Source organism: Rousettus aegyptiacus, unplaced genomic scaffold (assembly GCF_014176215.1).
Source record: "Rousettus aegyptiacus isolate mRouAeg1 unplaced genomic scaffold, mRouAeg1.p scaffold_m13_p_1, whole genome shotgun sequence".
NCBI classification, from domain to species: Eukaryota; Metazoa; Chordata; class Mammalia; order Chiroptera; family Pteropodidae; genus Rousettus; species Rousettus aegyptiacus.
Window position 1 is genome coordinate 141,982,937 of NW_023416284.1, and position 25,954 is coordinate 142,008,890.

The following is a 25,954-nucleotide window of genomic DNA, read 5'->3' on the forward strand; positions in this document are numbered from 1 at the left end:
ATTATGAAAGAACAAAATGTCTCAAGGTGTAAGGAAAATAAGATCACCAAGAAGAAATACAAAAACTAAAATTGGGCCCAATAACTCTGAGGTTAAAATTAGTTGTGCATTTAACTTATTTCTTTTCTAGATTCTCTGTGCTTAAAGATAAGCAAGGACCATGGCATAATGGTCTTTATATCTCATCCAGTGGCTTCTGTGGTGCATATTCACTGTATGAGAATTAAAGGATAATTTTTAAGAAAGGTAACATCATGACTGTCATACAGATATAAATTAAGCAAGTGTTAGATTTTATTTAACTCAATTAAATGAGGGGAAAAGGCGATGATATAAGAGTTCAAAGGAGACTCCAAAGGCTATTTATTTGTAGATGGGGAATATTGAAATTAATATGCAAATGGAGGCAAAACCAGCTTTGTCCTCTGTGGGGAAAAGGAGTCAGTTGAACCTTCACCTGACAGGACAGAATTGGCTTCTCGGTAGGCATTGCTGTCATTTACCAGCATCCTAAAGAGCTGTAAAGTAACTTTCATGGAATCAGAATTGGATCATCTATAGTATGAGCTCCAGATCAAGACAGTGCACAGTTTTCCACTGAAGCACAGCTTTTTCCCTACACATATGTTGTATTCACATAAATTATAAGAATAAAACATAAAGAGAACTTCAACTTCAGTATGATAAATAAAGAACACTTTGTCATTTGCAGCTATCATTTTAGATGACTATTAGTTTTCTGAAATACGCATTTTTATATATGCAGCCTTAAATTGTTCAAATGAGGAAACGAGATCAAGTATTATCCAAGCAAGTTTACCTCCTTTTACCACATCTTCCAGGATATTTTTCAAATTTTTTTTGTTAGAAAAACATAGAAAAATTATGCAGGGACTTTATTTTGTCTCACTAAGAGAATGAATGAAATTCTTCATGAACATTTCTACCAGTCAAATTGAAAGGCAGTCCAAAGGAGATGGAAAATGTATTGTTTAAATACTCAAGGAATTGCCTTCAAGACAAGCCAATTTTTGGCCTATAGAATATGCACAAATAAATTTGTTAATGTATAGAATCTAGTCCTAACGGGTAATACTTATTAAGAGTATTTGCACATATGTAAACAATCCCATCTCTGTCCAGGGAACTATCTGCTCTTCTCATACCTACAGACCTTTAGTTTTTTGCCTCCATCCTTGGCTTGACAGCTATCTCTTTTTATGTCAATGGCCATGTGTTCACAGGGTCACAGCCTTAAATTGTTCAAATAAGGAAACGAGATTGCTTAAGGTATCACTGATAGAGAAGAGATCTGCAGGGATGTCTTAGCAGTTTGACCATCAAGCTTTAGTCATCTGAAAAGCTGGATGACATGAAGGGCAGCTGCACCCAGTCAGAATGGGGTGAAAAGTAGCCACAAGGCCAAGAATACCTTACATGACTTTACCTTAAGCTTTAATTTTCGAAATCAGACCTACATGGAAAGGAGATAATATCACAATTTATAGAGGTTATCTGAACACAGTAGCGATTTTCCTTGTTCAATTTTCACCTACCTACCTACACGGTGAACAATTTAAGAACTGCTGATACTTGGCAAAGGACGATATATAGTCAGTCACAGGAAGACCAATTGGGCTGGAGGGGGAAGTAGACAGAGGTCATTTACTTCTCGTCTGTACTTCATCATTTTCCTCAGCAGTAGCTGGTGCTGGAACAGATCAAATTTATCGATCATTAGAAGCCTTTCCTTAGTGATTTCAGCAGAATAGTTTTAACTCCTTCTGATTCCTGAGTAGCTATAGAGATAAGAGATGGTTTGGCACAGTCTCCTTTTGCCTCTTGCACATAAATTAATCCTGAAGGTATATTTTAGATAGATCACACCAAGCAGTGTGCTCTAGGACAGCAACTCCTCTATAAAAAATTTTTATGCTACTCATATAAACTTCATCAAAATGGAAAGCATATGCATAGTTTCTATTAGTTCTGTAATATGGCAGTAACAGTAATAATATTAATTTAGTAATACAATAACAGGGAAAAGTTTTAACACTATCTGCATAGAAACACAGATACTACCAATATATTATTATTATTACGTATCTATCTCAAAGGAAAGTCAGTCAAGGCTTTAAATAACCCTTTTGGCTAAATAATTCTAATAACTCACTTGGATAAAACTAGGATAGCATCTTTTAATCCAGCCCCCTTTTGCCTCCAGCTTGCAAACAACCAGTTTACACGTCTGGAACTTTTACCTAACTTCTGTGCAGTTCTCAGTCGTGCCGCTGACATTGATTTTTGACCTGTAGTATCTTTCTTTGAAATGTCTCATGTCGTCTTCCTTCTGTGTTTTACAGAGAGGTGTGTGTGATAAAATATGAGGTAGTCACTTTTTTATTTTGCAGTTCTTATCTGTATACCTAAGGCTTTTTTAATATATACGTAATGTAATTTTTTTATGTATTTCAATTCTTTCATATGTTGTTTTGATGTTTACATTCACTTCTCTAGATAACAGATTATTCTTTCACCTATCAAGTAATCATGATGAAGTTCCTCTTTTAAAATTTCTTGTGCTTTTGGACAAATGTTTAGTAGTAAAGAAATGTTTTCACTGTATACATAAAGGAAAAGATATTACTTTAGAATGACTTGTGAAATAATGACAGCCCTAAAAATAAGGTTGGTTTACAGAGCAAACGCCTAAAAGACATCATGTGATGAGCAAAAAAAGAAAAAAACATTTATAAAAGTTGACATAAAAGCAGTAGTGGAATTGTATTTCTTCAGGCCAAACGGATGCTTATTTACAACAGATGTCACACCTCTGACACTGGCAAATGTGAAATGGTCTGGGGAAAAGCAAGCAACCCTGGGGGTTTTAAGTTTTCAGCATGGCTGCTGTCATAAATAAATGAACCAACATTTTCAGATTACATATGATAATCTGATTCTTCCATCTGAGTAGACACCTAATTCTGACCAGTTCAAGATCTGTTAAATATTAAATGTCTTCCCTTCATATTTGATACCAGCACTAACCTTCTAAGAATAAGTTTGGATAGTTACACCACCACTGCAAATGTGTGTATGTGGCTTTCATTTCTCTCTCTCTCTCTCTCTCTCTCTCTCTCTCTCTCTCTCTCTCTCTCTCTCTCTCTCTCTCTCTCTCACACACACACACACACACACACACACACACACTGAGAAAGAAAGAAAGAGGGAGGGAGGGAGGGGGAGAGAGAGAGAGGTCCTGACTCGGACATTTCTCTCTCATTTTGTTTTGGGATCATGAAAGCAGTGCTGGCAGAAGGCCTGCTGCCTGTGAGATGGGTTCTATTTCATAACAAACTTATTCTACTCCCAAGAAATTGGAAAGCACTAAGTTATGAGTTTGAGTACATCCTTCTCCTTGTTTTTTCAACTTTTCCATTAGCCAGAAAAGATTACCTGTGTCCGAGATGTTGTCTGTCACCTAAAAGAGAAATAACATTTCTATTTTAAATACAGATTTAACTTAAAGACCTAAAACTCATTTTTTATCCCCTTTTTAAAGTTATGGTGCAAAGTAGAACGCTCTCAACAAATAGTTTTTGTTCCATGGAATTGCTGGAGAATGTGCTGAGTACTTTTAAACATAATGGAATGAAATACAAAAATACCTGGCTTATAACCATACCGGATTGAAGTGTCCTTACATGAAAAAGACTCCTCCTATAGCTCCCATTTCTCCAGTGATGTTTCTCTTCCATGTCTCCTTCTCTTTTAAAACTGCTACATGTTCCATCCCCACTTCTCTCAACCTGCACTGCCATTCACATACCTTGTCGTCCACGTCTTCCATCTTATCTTCTTGTTCTTATGTGATAGTGAGAAGTTTGTGAACAGAGCTATTACTGTAGTTTAGCTGGTTTTCAAGATACTTTGGTGCAATTTTAGCTGGAGTTACAATATAGATAGCATTAATCAGAAAGTGTACAAAAACTAATAAACATATGACAATCTAAGAAGCAGTCAGAAGAAGACATCAAATATGTAACTACATATATCTTACCATCTAGGTAAGTATTCACGTATGTTTCATTAGGATCTGGTACAAAGTTGTGCACATTAATAGATAATAAGTGCTTGTTGTTTTTTCTATTTTTCATTTCATTTGAATTTATGCATGGATATTATAGGTAGCTGAATCTATTAACAGACCAAGGTATTTATATAATTTCTCTTCAAAAAGCCAGATAATAAAAGAGGTTAGAACAGTGATTGGTAAATAAAAAGACCCCCTTTGAACTCACTACAGATGCCAGATAGTTTAGTAAATGATCTGAAAACTAAGGTTTAGAGGAGACATAAATTAGTCCTTTCCACTACCAATGGTTTTAGAGTTTACTTTAGATCCATGCTAGAACACACTGACCATTGCTTACTGTGACCAGAACTAGGCAATATAGAGCCATCCAAATGTCTTATCATTTGTCGTGCACCAGAAAGAACTGAATGGTAATTATAGTAACTACATTTTGCTTTTTAAAAATAATATTGAAAACCTAGCTTTAGGGTTGTAGTCCCTCTCTTACGGACTTTCTTTTTCTCCAAGTATAGGAAACAGATTGAACAGTAGTTATCAGTGGCATTCTTTCAGTCGATATATAGTTTAAATGTTAGAGTTTTTAAGAATTCCATGCCTAATAGAGTTTATAAAAAGCAGAAATCTTGTTTTTAGATTTATGTCTATAAGATAGTAATTTTCTATTTAAGAACCAACAGAATTTCACCATTAGGAGGAGTGTGTTCATACTAAACAAGTGTGTATGCTTTTGAAAATTATTTTAGATGCAAGGCAATACAAGATGGAGAATTAAAAGAGTTATGGGAAATCAGTAAATGTTAATTGGTAATGATGGTTGAAGTTTAGAGAAAGCAGCAATTGATTCCAGAGCTGTAAAGGATCACCCATTCTTATGACATAGGTGCCTGCACATTGAACCCATCCTTGACTGATGAATTAAGTAAGAATTGAATAATGGCTTCGGAAAAAGAGAAACCACATCTGAAACTAAACTCAGTAGATTTTTGCAATGTCTTCCTTCCAAAATAAGCAGATATTAGGGACATTAAAAGGTGTGGACTTTTTACAACTTTCACAGACTTAAATTTTAAGGAGTCATTTTTACTTCCTAGCAAAGAAATACGATACATACATTCCTTTTTTTTTCTGCCTGCCTTCCTTCCTTCCTTCCTTCCTTCCTTCCTTCCTTCCTTCCTTCCTTCCTTCCCTCCCTCACTCCCTTCCTTCCTTCCTTCCTTCCAGGTATCAGTGACCTGTTGAAACTTGCTGTGGGAGATTTATGGTTTTGAACCACATCTCTTATGGTTAAGATTATAGAGTCATCCCTTGGTCATGTTGTCAGTGTTAAACTTGGGTTTTTACACAGCTGTGGTTCTCAAAGAGCTGCACGCTCCTATCTCTTGGGAGGCTTATAAAAAGTACTGACGCCTGGGGCTCCATCTCAAATATTCTGATTTAATAGGTCTGGAGTTGAGCCCAGGCATTTGTGTCTTTTAAAAGCTTTTAAGATGATTCTAGAACTACTGGTATACAGGTTCACTGCCAGTTAACTAACAGTAATAATGAGAGTCAGATTTTAAAAAATGGAAGAAAAGCTTTATAATTGTTTTTTTTTAATTACACAAATATATAGAGTCTTTCTTGTTACTCAGAAAGTATACTAAAAGTTATGCAGTAAAAATGAAATTCCTCCTTCACCTTACTAACTCTATTCTCTTCCCAGATGTAACCACTGCTAATTTATTGTTTATCCTTTCAGTGGTTTTTCTGTGCCTTTAAAAATGCATACAATTACTTGAAGTTGTGCATAGTGTTTTTGAAACATAAATGAGATTATACTATATTTATATACTATCTTGTGGTTTGTTTTATTTTTTACTTAATTTGTCTTAGAGGTCTTCCCATGTCAATACCAATAGATCTACCTCATTTAAAAAAAATTCTTTTACTTAACTCCTTTCAATATCTGCAGTGTTTATTGGTATATGTGTACTTTTAATTTCTTTTTTATTTTCACATATTTACAGCGTAGCGGTAAAGAATATGGACTCTGTAGCCAGATTACCTGGGTTAGTATTATTATCATTTAATTTTTCTATTTTTTACTACTATGGTCAACATTCTAGTTAATATCTTAGTACCCAAATCATTGTGCTTATCAGTGAATATTCCTATAGGGCAAATTCCTACAGATAGAGTTAATGGATCAGAGAGTATGTAATATTAATATTTTGAAATATGCTGTCAGATTGCCCTCCAAGAGAGGTAATTTCAATTTACATTCGCTCCAACCAATAGACTCTAATTGCAATTTTTATTTCAGGGCCTAGATAAATCATTTACATTACAGTATGACATCATGTGCTAACTAAAATGTCAGACTTTTTTATTGTGACTGGAATTTTATTGAGGCAGTTTAATAGCTCTGACTATAATATAGCATGTTAACCTGAAGTTCTGGTCTATAGTCTTAAACTTATGATAAAGGAGAATGGAAAAATTATGTATTCATTTTTTAGACAGAATTTTTCAACATAGAAAGTACCAGAGGGGTTAAAAAAAATTGGGCATTGACAGTGAAAAGTCTGGACTGGACTAGTTTCAACTTTCATCTTATAGATGGGGTAACTCAAAGAGAGAAACTTACTTCCCCACAGCATAATGACAGAGCATTAACCCAAATCTCACGAAAAATTGTGTGTGTGTGTGTGTGTATTGGTGTTTTAAATTCAAGACACTGTATATTTTTAGACTTATGTATAATAAAATTTACATCAATATTATTGGCTCTGTTTTTATATAATTAAAATGCAGGTAAAATTTATTATTTTCAATTAAAATTGCCTTCCGTGTAAACTCTGAGTCTTAATTTTTCATCAATAGAAATAGATATTATAGTACCTAGTTCATAGAGTTTAGGAGAAGATTTAATTATTTAGCACATTATAAACCTTTCATAGTGTCTGGAACATAAGTTAAACTCTTGATAAAATGAACCTGTTATCATTTCTGTTATTATCATTTTACTTCTGTTAACAGAATCCTGTGTAAAGATCATTTTATTTTTAGCACAAATAAAGGTAATTTATGGGGATACTGGCTTCTATATTTCAAATGATACAAATAAAATTTTTTTCTGGTGTTAAATATGTTTGTTCTATAAGAACCTTTCTAAAAGAACATAAACCCACCACCAATCAATATTTTTAAAAACTCAATATTTTTACCACTATACTTAGGAAGAACATATAAAAATTAACTTTATTAAAATATTTTATTGTTTAATTTGCTTTCAGTCTTAAGAGTTAGGATACAAGAAGAATAAAATAAAAGAAACAAATTTACTTAAAGAATACGGTTACTTTGATAGAGGTCAGAAAGCATGTGCTCTGTTGAAAGGCTCAACATTTTCTAATTCTCCTCTTAGTGTTTTGGAGCAGATTCTGTAGAGTGAATAAACAATACATAGGTGTAAGTTTAGATTGGAAGCTATCAGAACAAAATGGAACCTTTTTCTGGAAAGCTAGTTTTAGAATCTGTCTCACTTCCCTTTAAGAGGTACATACAGGGTAGGCAGATTGCATCTATCTAAAGCTACATTCTGGATCCTTTCCTTTTTCTCATCTTTCTTGGGTTCTTTGATGGCCTTTCTGTCCATTGACCTTCCTCCCACCACCAGACTGGGGTCTAACACTCTCTGGGTTTGGTTAATTGACACACAATTGAATTAGATAACAAGTGTGCAGATATTAGAATAGAAAACTATAGACTTGATGAATGTCATTAGTATTATTTCTGAATTTTAGTTAGATCGTGTCAGGATCAAATATTACACAATCTCTTCAAAGAATCAGTTACCTTTTGTCCAAATTGGTTTCTGAAATTCTTTCCAATTTGTGGCTTTTCTTTAGCCCCTCTGGTCTCCCATTTGGAAATTTCATTGATCCTTTCTCTTATCTTTCTTTTCCAAGAATTTTTATGTACTCTCTTCCTATATTCACTCCTTTTCCCCTTCCCCATAGCTTGCACTTGTTTTTTCCACTCTATTCCCTTTCCCTGATATTGTTTTACTTACTACTCTTTCAATATATCTTTCCTCTTGTAGCTTACAGATCACTATATCCTTATTCTTTAATGACCTCACCAAACCCCACAGATTTAAGTTTCCACATAAATTCTTATTAAGCTAACACTTTATAAATACTTAGAAGCACCTAAATTACATTTTTATCCATTACATTTTTAGACAGGCAAATCTGGCCCTTTATCTGCAGTGTCACCCCTCTGCCTGATTTTTTTAAATCAGTTTTGAGACTCAAGGGAAATACACGATTGAGGAATCCTCTCATTATGCCATCGAAGTATCATTTAAAAATTAATATCTACATATAATGTCTATATAATCTAGTAGTCATTAGTTGAGCTCAGTTCTAACCATTTTTTTCTGGTGTCTTTGGAAAATATAATTTACTTATTCAGTGCTTCAGACTCCCCAAATGATAATTTTTACAAAGGTCAGAGCAGATTTAAACTCTGATTTCTGAATCAGTGTTGCCATTTTTATTGTGGAATCCTCAAAACTTTGGATATGTTTTGATTAACCTATTAACTAAAGTAGGAGTTTGGGCTTAGTTTATTAAAATTCACATAATTACTTGTTTCATCATGTAATTAAATACTTCTAAAAATGTAAATCTAAGAGATTTGTTTTTATTTATTTTCCCATTTTATGTGCTTCCCTTCTGCTCTGTCATTGGTACTCTCCTTCCATTTAAAATGTTAATCTTATCTTGATAGTCTTTAAAAAAATTGACTCCAGTTTGATTATCTTCCATCTTAAAAAGCATCTTTTAGGAAATAATATTTTTAGAATGTGCTATGCTAGTTCACTAGAATTAAATTATTTGTAAAATGACTTTTATGAAGAATTTGATAAAGTTCTAAGATTAATCTGAACATTTTTATTTACTTTATGTTTAATATGTGAGAAAATATCCTTTGGGCCACTGGCTCATCATTCTGTAGAATACTTAACATTAGCAGGAATACATAGAGTGTGATTTCTTTTTATGTAATCTTTCACTCGTGAGTCCGTCCTTATATTTCTTAAGCATGTAACTACACATGTGGACACATGCCACTTTTAACCTCACACCATAATGTAAAATTCATTCAAACTAACAAAAGCAAGATGACTTGGAGAGGTGTGGAGAGTGAACAAAGGAGAATAGTACCATATAGAGCTTGTATGTGATGTGGTGTCATTTGTGAGCTGAACATTTCCATTTTGGTGTCAGTCTCTTGGGAAGGAAGGGGTTTCATAATGGGGTGTGATCGCACACTTAGTAAGAGTGATTGACATTGAACAATTAAACAGAAGAGGAGAATAAATACCACTCCTCCCCTTTAAAGGCTAACCATATATACACTGAATGCAAATCTTTTCAGTGTGGAAGGCAGTCTGGCTTAATGATAGCACATATCTAAAAAGCTAGGCGAGTAAATTAACTATGCAGATCAAAATACAAGGAAACCAAAATTATATAATATCCTTAAAAATAACTTTTAAAATCCAAATGTAATGGTACATGCACATATAGAATATGATGGAAGACTGCATTTGTGAAAGTGGAATCCTGACATCAGGCCCTTGGTAAATGAGTGGGCAAAATGGTTCCCTGAATTGGATAACACAGTGCATACCACAGTGACTGATGAAATTGATGTGTCCGCAGGAGAGCCTGCTCTATTACTGAGCCTTTAACCCATTTTCTTTCTTCGAAAATGAGCTCCTGAGTGGATGTTATCCACAAGAAAGTGAATTTAATTCAAAAGGAGATATTTTATAGATGGGCAAATTTAATTTAAGAATTCTGTTATAGAAGAGAACTATATGAGAAAACATTATGAGTAATCTGGAGGTATTTTTCAAAGATGTCATTTTTGAGTGTGATATTTGGGGACCCAAATTTCAAGCATAAGTGGTTTTTATTATTTATTTTTGTATTATCTTAAAGCACATGGCTGAAACAATAGTGAATCTGCATTGTAATATTTTATTAATTTATCATATTAAGGCATGTAATTACACAAGAAATAATTCAATTAGAAAAAGTGACTTCTTGGTTTTTCCCTTTAATATTTTAAATGATGCACTTTTTTCCCCCTAAATACTTGTTAATATTGCAAAGAGTAAAACCTCTTCTTGTGAACCTATTATTCTTAAATCTCCAAGGTAATATCGACAACTAGAGAAGCAGGCCATAGTTATCCTAGTTTTTGCCAAGTAAAAAAATTCACTCTTTATAATTTACCCCAGATGATAAAATACTAAGTATTTTACATATACCGCTCAGTAGATTAAGTAGTAGCTTAGTAGTTTGTCTTTGAAATATATGGTAATATAAATTATTAAGCTCGTTATTCTCACACACACATAAATCCAATTAATTATAATCAATTATTTTGTTGTCATTATCATCTTAATCTGACTCACAGTTCCCACTTTCTTTGCTATTTTTTAAAAACTTTGTGACCTATGGTTTGTGCTTCATAATGAGAATTATGGAGTTATAAATGTATTTGAAAATAAATTTAAAATAGAAAATCTTTAAAACATTTCATTTGGGGACAAAGTAATAAGCAAATTTTATACTCAACAAGTGGATTAAAAATTTTAGTATAAAATTTGATTTTCTCCACTTTATACTGTGTTGTCATTTTTAATATAAAATTTTAAAATCTGAATGAAACTAATTTACTCGCTCAGCTTTTAGAAGCTTAGTCAAATTTTCAAATATCTAATACAAAGCTATACGCCTAATGTGCATGTAAATATTAATTTAGGATGAATTTGTGTTTATTTCAATTTAGAAGAATTTACTCTAAAGGAAAACTAATTTCTTACAGAAGAAAAAGAAAGTAAATTCTTTCCATCACCGAACTATCATCAACTTTTATTAATCCAATCTAAGTAGTTAGAAGCTTTCTTTTATAACATTCTTTTGATTCAGATACTTACTGTATTGCTCTTAGATTACTTGATAATTTGCCCCAGATATCATTCACCATAGACGTATGGTTTTCCTACATATCAACTTTCACTGCATGGCTTAATTTGTACAAAGGAAAAAGATTCTTTAAGTCAGCTGGTTTCCACGATCAAAGTAATTTTACCCCCAAATAAATGTTAAACTGATAAAATTTAATCTGCTCTCTAATTTTCCCAATTGCAGAATGTACTGCCATTGCATGTTATGTCAACAGCTGTATTTTTTAAACTGTCTTTATTTAGAGCTAGCTGGTTGTTTTTTGTTGAACATTGGCTGCCCTCTAGTGGACTAAACTGTTCTTTTAAAATAACCTGCCAGATTTTATAAAAGGGTTACTTCTATCTATGGAAGTGATTAATCTTTCGTGTTTTACATTGGTGTGTTTAGTACAACTAACTTTATAACTTTGCTGGAGCATTTTTACGATGATAGTCTGAAGCAACTGTCGTTATAAATAGCATTATGTTCTTATTAAGAAGGCACATTAAAATAAGCTGATCTCATTGACAGTTTGTATATTTCAGTATCTTTTTACATACATAAAATAGTGTCTATTTTATGACATATGCTCCCTATTTCTAAGATGTTTTCATTCTTGTTGCAGATGCTACAACTGTGGTGGCCTTGATCATCATGCTAAGGAATGTAGTCTACCTCCTCAGCCAAAGAAGTGCCATTACTGTCAGAGCATCACGCACATGGTGGCAAACTGCCCACATAAAACTGTTGTGCAGCCGCCCATCAGTTCTCAGGGAAGACAGGAAGTAGAATCACAGCCATGCACTTCAACTTTCCCTCGGGAGGTGGGGGGAGGGCATGGCTGTACATCAGCACCCTTTTCTCAGGAGGCCAGGTCCGAGATCTCAGAATGGCCAGGCAGGTCACCTCAAGAGGCTTCCTCCACGAAGTCACTGACAGCACCAGAAGAACAAAGCAAAAAGGGGCCTTCTGTTCAAAAAAGGAAAAAGACATAACCCTTCTTCTTAATGTGTCATTTTCTTTCCCCGGTTGGGAAGTCTACCTCATGCAAGTACAAGAGAACAGTATTTCACAAATAGCAGCTGACCTGGGATTTTTAACTACTGTTGAGGAACTGTGAATTTTTTTTAAACAGACAAATCACTCTAAGCAAATTACATTTGAGCAGGGTGTCATGTTTTATGTTATTCAGAGAATGAGATACAGTGTATATCTATATGTGCATGTGTGAGAGGGAGAGAGCCTGAATCTGTGTGTGTGTAGGAGGATTTATATAGAAATGTAGACATATATATAAAGAGAGTTTATCTTTATATATGTGTGTATATAGATACAAGCACACACCCTCCCTCACAGAATTTGACATCCCTAGGAAATAAAAACACTCATGTGAAGCATTTTAGATGATTTCAAAAATAACCCCTGAAGTTTTTCTTGAAATGCCATTCCCTTTAGATTACATACAAATAAAAACATGACTGTTAGCTTTTGTGTGAACCAAAGGATACTTCAGATCTCAGAGCTGCCAATCATATGGTACTAAAGGTTTTTAAATCATCAGTTCTCCCAAGTTTGGGATTGCCTTTTTTTCTTGATACCTGTAGTGTGACCCCCACCCCCTTTGAAGGCAGTAACTTAACTCCATATGCCTCTGACTGCCATAAGCTTTTTTGAATCTGGGATACATAACTCCAGAAAAGACAATGAATGTGTAATTTCTGTGCCGATATTTCAATGTTCTTAATTCATATATTTTGATTGTAAATTAGATGCCTATTAAGAGAGAGGAAGGGGAGGGCAATGTAAAAATGTAGTGATTTGATTGCTTTCGTTGGTATTTTGATACCAGCTCATAATCTTTTATGTTGTGAGGTTTTTGATGGGATTGTGGCAGCAGCATCCCTCGACTAAGTCAGTCCTAACCATCACTTAGAGCAGGGGCCCTCCTTGTTTACTACTGAAGACCTTGGAGGAAAACTCCAGTCATTTGGTGTACATTTTTGGTGGCTGTTTTTATTCCCCCTGGTGAGTTATCTAATTTCTTTCTAAAACAAAATAGCAAGAAATATGAATAAAATGCCACAGTTGAGAATGAACAGTAAGTAGATGCTCACAATTGCCCAATATGTGTCACCGTCAATAATATTAAAAAGTGTGGTGTTTGGTTGCAGGCAACTAGAGTGATGAGCCTGGACAGAGGTAGCAAAACCTCTCCTACCAGAGAGCTAGAAGGATTTTATATGATAAAGTTGATCTTATGGAAGTTCCCTTCATTACTCATGCTGAAGTACCTATATGGTGGATTCAGGATGAACATGCAATGAAGGGAATAAAGACATTTCTCAAGTTGGTCCTTGGTTAAGTTAATAAATTGATTAGGGACCAATCGTAATATTGGTCCCTTTAGGTTTCAGTCATGAAAAACAAACATTTTGCTGTCATCCTGGTTATAGATATGATGGGTACATTTCTGAGACAAGAAGGTACCATTTAATTATAATGCTTAACATTGGCAGTAAATGTCGTTTTGTATGAGCCTGTTGGTGTAAGCTTGGATAATCAAAAAAGAGAAAATAGCATGACTAAAATGAGACATATTCTACTGAACAGTTTTGGCGCCCTGTCCCCCTGTCCTGCCATGGGAGACCTGAACAGTTGCTGCTGTTTCAGCAAGCCACAAATAAGGAGAAATACCTTGGGCTGGGTCATCAGTTCTTTACAGCCCAGCTTGAATTCCATGACAGTGTTTGTGAGAATCTCCATAGTATATACTGAAATATCAGTGTGCTGTGATGCAACGCTTACCTTTGACGATATTGAATGTGATAATAGCTGTAGAGAAGTACTTCCTTGCCTTATGTGAGGATCGTAAGCTTATTTAAATTATGTAGACAAATCAAAGTGGCATCGCTTAATCTTTAGCAGGTATAATAAGCAGGTTAACAGTAAAAATGCAAAACACAGTAAGTCACTTTGAAAATTCAAACCAAAGTTCCTTGACTTTATAGGAATAGGACATTATGGACTTGAGAATTGGACATTCCCTGTTTACATATAAAAAGTTCAGAGCTGACATCATGGTTAAAAAAAAAACATTTTATACTGTGGACTTCGTGGGTACAATTTGAAGTCATTTTAAGCATCTTACCAGACTGAACTAAGAGCACATACCAAACCTATCTTGATCAAAAGTTGGGGTTTATTTTTTATATAAGAATATTATCACTATTACATAACATACTCAGGACAAAGAACTTTGCTCAGGGAACATACCATATAATGTTGATTTTTTACAGAATAGTCTACAGTCCTGCTTACTCAAAACAAACCAAATAACTTGGACCTTTATATAAGTATTATGTACTGATGTTAGTAATAACTACCTCTTCGTTTGACAGATCAAAATTTCTGAATATCAGATATCAGTTCTCTCTCTTTATTTCATGTGGAAAGTACTCTAAAGCAGAATTCCTGAATTCCTTGCATATGGGAATATCACTGATGTGAGCAGTGTTCATTTACATGGGTGAAATATATTCTGTTTACAACAAAAGGCTACCTCATAGATGATGCATAGCACACCTTTATGCTGCTCCAGCCTTACAGTTGGCTGATAATTCTCTGGTACAGAAACTTTTTATCTATAGTATAGATAACAACTTACAACTGCATGTTTCTGACAAACACTTGGAAATAATGAAGCATCTCAGTTAGCAAAGTCTCCAAACATTTCCTTAAAGTTATCATGTATTTAATTTAAGGAATCATGGGCACTCTTACATTTAAGCCAAACAGAACACAGAAGCAATCTTGGAAATAGCTGCTTTGCCCAGAGGTTAGGGGTGGGAAAGTGTAGCAGCAGAGGTTGGTATATGAGTGTATTCATGCTGAGCAAACAGTATAAAAGATGCCATTCTTCATTTGTGTCTGTGATGCCCTGAAGCCAAGCATATTGCAGCATTATTGCCCCAGGCACACTAACTAGCACTGGCTTGCCAAGGAGTGGACATAGAGTGCATGTGCAATGCCATTTCTAGCTACTGAGGGGAAGGGTCTGTGTGAAGCATCTGTTTACAGGGTTACTCATGGGTTGGGCAAGATGTCTGTGAATTAGTTGCCCCTTGACTTCACCCCCATGTCAACACAAATGTAATTCCTAAGAAAGATGCTTTACCAGTCTCTTAGCCCTGTGAGCTATTCCTTTGCTACATGGCAGATGATAGTGGAAACATTTTTATACTTGCATTTCTAGTCTTTGTTAGACTTTGGATGTATTTTTACAATTGAAAGATATAGAAAGATTTTTACCTGCTTATAACTTGGAAGTTTGGCGTGCAATGTAGGGGAAAAGATCAGGAAACATCATGTTCTTAGCATCGGTCCATCTACAAAAATAGGATGTTTTTATTGCCAATTTTTGTAATACTCTGGCCCAGTTTTATTTTGCACCAATGTGGCCCCAAGTTACTGCTAGTTGTATTTAGTTTGTGAATAGAAGCTCATAAGTGTTAATAGACTTTGTAACATTCACTGTAAGATGAATTATACAGGACATGGGAAATCTCATTAAGTCTAAAGTTAATTTAAATTAATTTATCTGTTTTCCTCTAAGAAATGTTTATCATAAAATATATATGTGTATTTCCCCTTCGGTTATAAAATTTGGGAAAGTATGTACAAGTGCAGCTGCACTGCCTTTAATTTTCTAGATGTCTTAATGAGATTTATTTGTTTTAGAGAACAACTTGTTAAAAGCATCAAATTCTGTCTTACATAGCTGTCATCAGCCTCTTTAAGATGTGGTGGTTGTGTGATCTGTGTCATAGTTCAGTTAGAGTGAGAGGTTGACCTATAAATCGTTTTTAAATTTTATATATGGAACAAAGCTGCAAAGTTATGGCAAAGTACTGTACTGTGAGAAATTATTACGCTATTTAATACATCTGTGGCTTAACACTTGTGAGAGTTTACCAGCTTGAAAATGATGGTGTTGACTACCTCTTGAATTACTTACATCTACCAACCACTGGCACTCACCACCAAGCTGACTTTAATTAGTACGTGTTGTTTTTGGTATTAACAGCTCTAACCATACTAGAGACCAAAGTGAACACTGATTTCTCTATGTCTTTAATATGGTGTTTTATCTAGTGTTTTTAAATTATCCTGTGTAGTATTTAGAGGACCTCATTGTCCATTTTGACTCATGTTGTTTACAAGTGAAAATTTTTTAAAAAAATCATTTGAACTGTATGTTTATAAATGACAAAAAAAAAAAAAGAGTAGATGTTTGGAATAGCATTTCACCCATGTGCAGACATCTCAATGGACTAAAGTACTATTTGCCTTTCTGCAGACCATGAATTTTATATTTTCATTTCATGCCTAATGTCTTATTCTGTCAATTGTGGATATTTTGAGGTTTAAAAAAATTACTTGATTAAAAATAAAACATATAACGTTGGCATTTACGATGAGTTTTGGATATTATTCATGATTTGTATGACTGCTTGATCAAATGAATGAATAAAAGGCTGCTGAGGCAGTATTTGCATCAATCAGCATAAATTAAAGAGTTTTAACATATCTTCAGAGGTGATTATAAATATGGACCTTACCTAAGATAACACAGATGGTGGATAAATTCAGCCTGAATGAATCAAGAAGGAAAGATGGGTTCTGTCATCGTTAAGAGTCATCCTGCATTAACCAGCATGGATCATGCAAGCTTGGGAATCAAGATAGATACTTCATGTGATCAAGAGAAGTCACCTGAAACAAAAATATTCAAACCCTAAGGGGGAACCATTTTAGGATTTTCCTACCATTTTTTTTCTTATTAATTGTAAAGTTACAAAGAAACAAAGTCAAGTTACACCAGTACCAATATCTAAAATGTGAATGTAGATTTGTCAAACTGTGTATACACTGTTGATATACTACAGAAACAATTTGATAAAACTTGAGTTCTATAAATTGGCCAGTCCCATGATTAAGCTCTTTTTCATTTCTACTCTATACCTGAATGATTCACTGTGTGTGTGCATGTTTGTGGGTGGCGAGTGGTATCTACTCCAACTTATTTTTTTTTCTTTTTAATTGTGGTGAAAAAAAGATAATTTACCATCTTAATCATTTTTAAGTCTACAGTAGTGTTTAGTATATTGTACAAAAGTGAATGACTCACTTTTAGAATGTGAAGGTCTCTATTGTGGATGCTTATGAAAGTGTGATTACATAAACATTTCAACCACATTTATTTTTGATAATATTTAAAAGAGCAGATTTTTGTTATAAAAGTAATTTACTGTAGAGAATAGGGAGAAACTTAAAAAAATAAAAATTTATACATAATCCCATCACCTGGAAATATGCTTTATTAATTTCAAATATGGAAAACCTCTTTAAAAATACATAATCACATCACCTATAAGTAACTATTAACATTTTTATTGATTTTCTTATGTTCTTTTTTCCCAATAAATTTTATTTTTAAAAAATAAAATTAAGTTACATTATAAATGGTTTGGAACTTTACACTTTTTCCTTTCACATCATACAATGTTTTGCCATATCAGTAAAAATTGTTCAAAAACATTTTTTGATAAATGCAGGAAGTAAGACTCAAGTGAAATAAGAAAGATAGAATTGATTTGGATGGGCGAAGGAAGTGAATGGAAGACAAGAAACAGCATAAACAAAAAATCTGATTTGAAAATAAGCAGTTCACATTCAATCAGTAAAGAAACAAATTTGGTGAGACAAAGTATTAAAAACAGGGTGAATACATTGGAGGGCAATCTGTGCAGCCAGGAACTTCAGGGGGCATCAATTTTGAGAGAAAGGCAAAGCACAATTGAGCACCACAGTTTTACCCCCAGCTTTTTCCCTGAGGGCACTTTCCTGTTCCCTTAGGTGCAGCCACAGGGTGATGGAACCCAAACAGGAAGTGGCAGTCTAAGCAAGCTGAGGAAGGTGCATTAGTCACCTTCCTTCTTTCACCCTAGTCAGCCCCTGGTTGGGAAGCTAAAGGAGTTAAAAGAGCTTTTCTCGACCATCCAGTGCTGGACAGATAGAGATGGAATTTGAAGCCTCAAAGAGTTGGACAGGCCTTGGTCAACACCTGGGCTTTTTGTCTGGATCCCGGAAGGGCAAAATCTAGGAATAACGGCCTGCCCTAAGATTACAGGCCAAATACCAGGAAAGGGGCAAACTTGAAATAGACCAGCCCTAATGAAAACTAAAATCAACCCTGATACTCTACCTACCTACCAAAATAAAACAACCCTCCTTGGAAGAAGATAACATTACCCAAAGCTTCTACAAATTTTCATCTGCAATGCCCAGCATTCAGTCAAATAATAGGAAACATGCTAATAAACAGTATTAATTCCCTGGAAACAACAGAAAACAATAGATATATACACAGGTGTCTCAGAATTGCAATTATTACACAAAGACTTTTAAAATAACTAGTAAATAGAGAAAATATAAAAGTCAGAAATTTTAGAATCCAAAATTATAACAACTAAAAATAAGAATTCAACAGGCGGGTTTGACAGAAGGTTAACTGCTGAGAGAACAGGGAGAGAAAAAAAAAAAGGCAGAAAAACAACAGAACAGAAGATTAATAAATAGAAAGAAAGGTCAATAAAAAGTATCCAGAATCAGAGACTGAAAATTTTTAATGGAAAAATATGGGTGAAACCAAATTATAGAGGTTTTAAAAAATAGCAACACAGCCTATATATCACTTGTTTATGGGAGTGAAAGGGAGGATAAATGCAATGCAACCATTAGAAAAAGTCAGTTATAAACTTTTCAAGATTAAAAAAACTAGAGGTTTTTTGTTTACTGTTTTGTTTTATTTCATTACGGGAAAATACGTAGAATAACAAATAATGTGCTACAATGTGGAAAAGCTACAGGTGTTAAAAAAGTTACTAAAATTATTATAAAGTTGCTTCCTTAACCAAATTATTGCAATGGTATAGTTTTGCTTCCCAACTTGCTTGCTAATAGCCCTGTTGGACTCCTGCTCTGTGTTTGTACTCTTTAAGATGGCTATTTTTCCCAATACCTTGCCGAGGTTTTGAGTTCGAGTGAATCTGACAATAAAACAGACAGACAGGCAGACAGACAAAAAAGACTAATCTATAAATCAGAGAACAGCAACCCTTTGCTCCTATACCATAACGTCTTCTCACGACCTTATCATTGATTTTCTAAGGATACAAAGCATGCATTTAAAGAAAGAGGAAATAGAATCAGTGGAGAGAGAGAGAGAAGGTTCTGGAAGATGGCCTAAGTATAAAACTATGTACTTTCATGAAAGAACCTAGGGGAAAGGACTTCCCACCACTTTATTTTATTTATTTATTTATTTATTTAGTTAGTTAGTTAGTTAGTTAGTTACTTTCTAAGCAGCCATTGGTAGGAGGGTGGGGTGCAGTGAACACAAGCACACTTAATTTTAGAATTTTAATGGAAACTCCCTAGATTATCACCAAAAAGCTGGGGCTTAGGATAATCTGAATTTTTTATAAATGTTTAGAAATCCACAAGCTAGTTTGCTGGTGAACCCACATGCTGATTTGGAGAAACATCCTTTACCACATTCACCCTCTCCTCTACACTGGGGGGAAAAAAAGAAGTTATAGTATTTAAATGATAGGAGAATTTGGCAACTAAAATATAGGTGGTCCGATATGCTTCTGTAATTAATGCTTCTTTTCTTGTTCCTAATTTAAAAAAAAAAAATGTAAGACCCACTGAGGATGAGAGGAAGCCCCACGACACACTGCTTTTACCCTATACCCCTGTTTGTGCCTCTTGTATAAGCTTTCTGCAAGAGCCTTTATATGAAGCTTTTGCTTGCTAGGCTACTAAATCGAAAAATTACTTTTGTGACAATCTACCATTTTCTGATAGATTCTGCTCCTGTTTTCTTGTTATTTTCACAAAATTGATTTTTTTCCTCTCAAAAACTCTATGGGTTCTATTGTCTGCTTTGCTTTCTAGAAACAAATGAAATTTAAAAGAAAGCTTTTACTGTTACTTAAATATAACTTGTCATCCTCAGTTTAGAAATCAGCATATGTTACCCTTTCTAATATTCTCTCTCTTTCTCTTAATCTCTCTCTCTCTCTCTCTCTCTCTCTCTGCCCCCCCCCCTCTCGCGCGCGCGCACACACACACACAGGTACACACATTTTCCGAAGTGGTTTTAAGTACTCTGGGAGATGGTAAATGTTTCTGAGGCTGCATATCAGGCATGTTTCTTAACATAATATTCCCACTTAACAATTTTCTTATCTTTAAGATATGTATACGTACTTTGGCCATAAAATAAGTCAAAGTTTATTGAAGATGTGAGCTATTTTTTGAAGGTCAAGGACTTCAATTTCCATTAAATTTCTGAGCTGCTTCACACCTATAGCTATTTGCCCATTCCAGTTTATAAAAATTCTTTAAAGTCAACTCCACCCTTTGGGTTTTTGCTCACACCTCAAATGACATGGTTTGTTCTACATTTTTGTCAAGAAAACTGGACTCACACTTAAATATTATAATAGCAACAATGCTGCAAAATCAGAGTAGATGGAAAGAGAATTTTGAACTTAAGAATCAAACCATATTTACATTTGACTTGGTTCAAATAGGTGTATTATTGACATGTGGTCCTTTCTTATTGCTTTTCTACATTTTCTTAAGTGTGGCCTCACTACTGGCATATCAGATATTTCAAATTTTATTTATCACTTCTTTCATTTATATCATCAGATCACATATTCAAGCCATTGCAGTTACCTCCACACTGGCTCTTCAAATGTTCTTATTTCTTCATGAAATTAATTCTGTACAAATAATTTTCATTAGCTAGTCCTATGTTAAACTTGCTTCTGCTACTCACCTAAAGCAATCCACTTAAAACAATAATAAAATCTAATTATGACCATAATAAGCCTTTTTCATGGTAGAATAATTTGAAAATGTAAAGGAGCTGAAATGTGAGAAGCTGTTGTTGAAGTATTCTGAAGGTGTGCCAGTGCTCACTGTTTCCTTGGGTTTGTATTTGTTTGTTAATTCTGCACAGCATTAATGGGGAGGCATATCAGATTACCTGGGCAATTTTAACAGAGTAAAATGTTTGGAAGGAGCCCTGGAATGTCATTTGGTCCATCATTCTACCTTCATCAAGGGTCACACTGGATTGTTCCAGAATGTTATTCCCAAAGCCTTCAGGAGGAGAGTCAGCAAGTTCTATTAGAACCCCATCACCATGTCTAAGTGTTCCAAAACAGTCTCCAATCCCACCACAAAATAAAACAAAACATATTAGCAGTAAAACAAAACAAAACAAAACAAAAAACTGCGGGCCAAAGTCAGGTTACTTAAGAGATTCAATTTGGAAGTGCAGGAGTTAATATGGAAACAACTGAAAGTGAAAAGAAAGCTTTTACTGTTACTTAAATGTAATGTGTCATCCTCAGTTTAAAAACACCCTTAGTGTTTGTTTGTTTGTTTGTTTGTTTGTTTGTTTGTTTTTTAATTAATATTTCTTAATGGAACATCGTCCCAACTAAAATTTTTTTTAGATCTGTCAAATCTAACCTAAATAATATAACACAATCTAAATAGCATTTCCTAATTTGACACATTGTACAATGAGTCTTTGGAAGTGTAGAAATTCCTTATGGTTGAGATGAAAGTGTGATTTTTAAGAAACTGTAGAAGTGTGGTTTAATGATTCTGTGATTCAAGACTATGTATGATGCATTTCAGTTGCTGCATGACATCACCAGAGGGCACCCTTCACTTGCTCTCTGAAACAATTTTACATCACCTCATAGCTGCTATTTGAATTTCTGTATATTTCATATGTTTGATGAACTTAGCCAAGGAGAATTTCTGTTTGGAAAAATATGTAATTATAAGAAATGACTTTATGGGATCTTATGCAAAAGGCAGAGGCTGTCAATGTGGAGTTTGTGGTGTTTAAGGGATATTGATGTCGATAATGTCTAAGACAAAAATTTTTATCTCAGTATTTTTAGGTCTTCTAGTAATAAGAAACTTCAAAACTGTAAACACCTATATTGCATTGACTACTCATACTTGCATTACTGTCCCATAAATTTCTTATCCCCGTTTCAAGCTATAAGAAATACAAGACCTTTAAAAAAAATTTTAGGATCTTTTTCACTTAAAACTTTGGTGTTATTCTCCCTTAGACATTTTAATAAGTCTATCCATGCTCCCATTATTTGAGAAAAAAACTATATCTCGTTGAAATGCTCATACTATCACACCCAGGTATTCTGGGTTTGGGATTTGAAAGTGTGCACCTAGAAATAAGGACAAATTAGATAAATGTTACAAGCAAATTTCTAGATGTAATTTAGTGAGGAGGAATTGCTTTTATCTTAAGCTTCCATTTACGGGTCACTGGTGAATATAACAATAGCTTTCAATTTTATAGTGCTTTATAGTTTACATAGGCTTTGAAATTTGGTTCTTACAAAACCTTTTTAAAGATATTGGATATTAATATTCCTGTGTTACAAAGGAATATACAATTGGGCTCAAGGAGGTGACATTAACTGCTCAGGTCACATAACTAGTCCTGGAAGAGACATTTCAGAATTCTGATCGTAATTATTCTCTTCTCCCAAACACCAGAACCAGGCTGTAAGCTTGTTTCTGACTCTTTTATATAAGAAGCTATAGAAAGCCAAAGAACATGAGTGAGGGAGCTGAACAGATCAAAATCACACACCAACAGTGGTCAAAAGGTACAAACTTCCATTAATGAAATAAACGAGTCCTGGGGATCTAACATACTGTTTCCTAGTTAATAATACTGTATTGCATATTCGAAAGTTGCTGAGAGAGTAGATCTTAGAAGTTCTCATCACAAGAAATTTGAAACCATGTGTGGCGATGGTTGTTTACTAGATTTGTGGCGACTATTTCTCATTAGATATGTATTTTAAAAATCATTATGTTGTACACTTGAAAGTAATATGTTATTATTTGTCAATTACATCTCAATTAAAAAGTTCCAAAACCAGATATTGATATACACAGGAAAAAAACCACACCAGAAAGACGATCTACACTTGCTTTAATCTGCGCGTTTCCTTCTACCCCACCTGCTATTCACTCTTCAAACCCCACACTGACACCCCTGCCGCTTTATGTTTCCTAAAACAGGAAGCCAAACTAGATAAGTATTTGCCTGCAAAGTCTGTACCATCTCACAGCTATACCCACATCACCTGGGATGCCGGTACAAGGGAAGGTTTCTGACTTTTTCCAGACCACAGCGTCTCAAACTTAACACATTTGAATCATCTAGGGGTCTTTTAAGAATCCTGATGCCCAGGTAAATTACACTGGAATCTCTGGCCCCAATGTGCAGCTAGGGTTATGAATCACTCCTACGGGTGTATTGCGTTCCTGGAGCCACATTATTACTGGTTCCCTAAGTGACTCTTTTATTAAAAGTTTGAAAACCACTGGTCTAGAGCCCCCTCCCCCTTCCCCCCCAAAATACAAGCTGCTTTTAACTGAAAGCCATTGGACTGTGAATGAGATTACTTGGGTAATAATTTTTCTTGAGTTCAATTTTCCTAGCCGTAGTCTCCTCATAGGTTAATAAGAGCATTGGACTAATAATTAAGGGGACCTCAAAGTGTGGTCTCCTTAAAGGTAGTGTCAACATATCTGGGAACTCAGAAATCCAGAGTAAGGGCCCTACCCCAGATGTACTGAATCAGACTCTGGGGGTGGGGCCCAGCAAGCTGTGTTTTAAGGAGGCTCAGGTGATTCTTCTGATGCACACTCAAGTTTGAGAATATCTGAACCAGTTGAAACACAGATTCCATCTGTTCTGAAGTTATATAGGCCTGTCCCTCCAAAATCTCAGTGAATACCATTTTGAAAGGGCTAGAAGGGGTTTTCCAGCAAGCTAACTGCTTTGAGGAGTACTTTTGAGAAACCCTTTAAATGGTATAAAAGGAAACATTGCATACTGGGTGAAAAGAGGACATAAAATATAGTTCTGGTATTGAGAATAAAGGTAACATGACTTCAAACCAGCAGAGCATTGTGAAAGACAGGGAGAAGATGGGACTGCCCCAAATAGGAAAGATAGCCAGAGGTGGGGGCAGCTGGTGAGACTTTAAGGAACACTACAAATCATCCTCAACCAAAAAAAAAAAAGTCCTGGAGCAAGGAGGCACCATGTCAGACCTTAAAAAGTATGCAACTTAGAGTTATGGATATCAGAACTAGAAGAGGCCTCACCTGCGCTCACCTCATTTTACAGATGAAACCGAGATCCAAACAGGTCATATGAACTGCCCAATGTCCCAGCATTCTTTTTTTTTCTATACATTGCTATTTATTAACACAAGACAAAGGAAACACATGCAATGAGTTAACAGAACACTGTTCAGCCAAATTTTAAATTGATAAATGTATATCGTCTAATTTCAAATACATAAAAAAAAAATTAGGTATAATTACATAGTACTATAGCTTGAATTTGACATTGGTAAATATCTTGACAAAAAGTAAACAAAAAAGCATCTCATACTAAAAACTTATTCTTGTATCTTTATACTCTCTTCCTCTGGACAAATAACATGGTCCATCTATATATAGTTTAACCATAAATGTATGAATAATGAAGAAAAGGCCTATTGTGTATTTGAAGTACTGCAGCTTCTTGCTCCAAATATTCTTGCTTTTACATCTAAGCAAACAAAAAAAAATCAAACAGGCATAGATCATGTTGGAGTTTGAGGATGAGGTATTAACTCCTCATTGCTCTAGTCTAAAAGATGATGTCTGGCATTCTTTAGCACTCAAACCGTGTCAAGAATACAAGTCTTATAGTCTCCTAAGTTTTTGAGAACTTCTCCCTTTCTCACATTTTCTGGGGTCTGGATGAATTTCTCTCCATCCTTCCTATTGTCGAAACTTACCCATTGAACATTCCATGCATCTCCGTCCCACCCGCTCACAGCTTTCGTCCGGCCACCGTGGGGAGATGAGCAAAGGTATTAGATCAAAATAAGTGTTAAAAGTTGACCGCAGCTTAACGTGGTTTTCCTTCTCTTCACTTCATGGAGATCATCATTATCCTAATGCCAATGTTTTCCACTCACTAGCCACCTTAGAGAGGTGCCTGCAGCCTCCTTTCCCGGCTGAGTGCTTTCTGGGACCACTTATTGAAGTCAGAATTGGCTTCTCTCTCTGCCCTAGCCCAGCATGTCCAGAGAGACTGCAGCCTGTGAGCGCTGGGTTCCCGTGCCTTTGGCTATGTATGCTGTAAACAGAAGGGGCCTTGGTAACAGTTCTCTGCCCTGCCTGTCCCTCAGGTCTTGGCACTGACCCTCTGGCTCTTTACAAGGACCAGGGTTGCCAAGATGCCAGAACCTAAAGGATTTGACTTGGCAGCTGAAGGAAAAAGGGAAAAAGGATGAGAACTAACATTTACTGAGTGCCAACTACATGTTAGGAAAAGTTTGAGTGACCACATGAGGACACGGCCGCTTTGAAAGTTTTAACAACTTGCCAAAGATCACGTGCTTCTGTCTGACCTCAAAGCCACGTCCAAGGAGAAGGACTCTGCTTCCTTTTTCAGGTCAGTACTTCAGAGTTGCTCTGAGTTGAGAGGGAGACCGACGTAGACAACATAGATAAGAAATCTGTTTGGGGCAGCATGTAACTTGGATCCTGCATTTTCACATGAACGGACAGGTTATCTTAAAGGGGAACATCAGATTTTAATTTTTCTTTTTTCTAAAAAACGCCTGCCTCTCTATGTAAATACATG

At 35.0% G+C, this 25,954-nt stretch overlaps 1 protein-coding gene and 1 long non-coding RNA gene across 4 annotated transcripts in view; one reads left to right on the forward strand and one right to left on the reverse strand.

The window, feature by feature from the left end:
- Positions 1–12,211, forward strand: part of LIN28B (lin-28 homolog B) — a 95,785-nt gene extending 83,574 nt beyond the window's left edge. For both annotated transcript variants that reach the window (XM_036220404.1, XM_016126181.2), the window contains exon 4: positions 11,732–12,211. In XM_036220404.1, coding sequence (XP_036076297.1) covers positions 11,732–12,101 — 370 coding nt within the window. In that variant the 3' untranslated portion in view covers positions 12,102–12,211. The remainder of the gene's footprint in view (positions 1–11,731) is intronic.
- On the reverse strand, positions 1–25,394 carry LOC107500709. 2 transcript variants are annotated; one of them, XR_001594579.2, is made up of 5 exons: positions 25,101–25,394; positions 15,415–15,491; positions 3,830–12,075; positions 3,457–3,481; positions 1–2,350 (listed from the first exon to the last, which is right to left on the reverse strand). It is a non-coding gene; the product is annotated as an uncharacterized LOC107500709 (long non-coding RNA). The 2 variants fall into 2 exon arrangements; XR_001594580.2 differs by lacking the exons at positions 1–2,350; positions 3,457–3,481 and having other exon boundaries at positions 3,488–3,945; positions 7,438–12,075.
- Between the last annotated feature and the right edge of the window lie 560 nt (positions 25,395–25,954).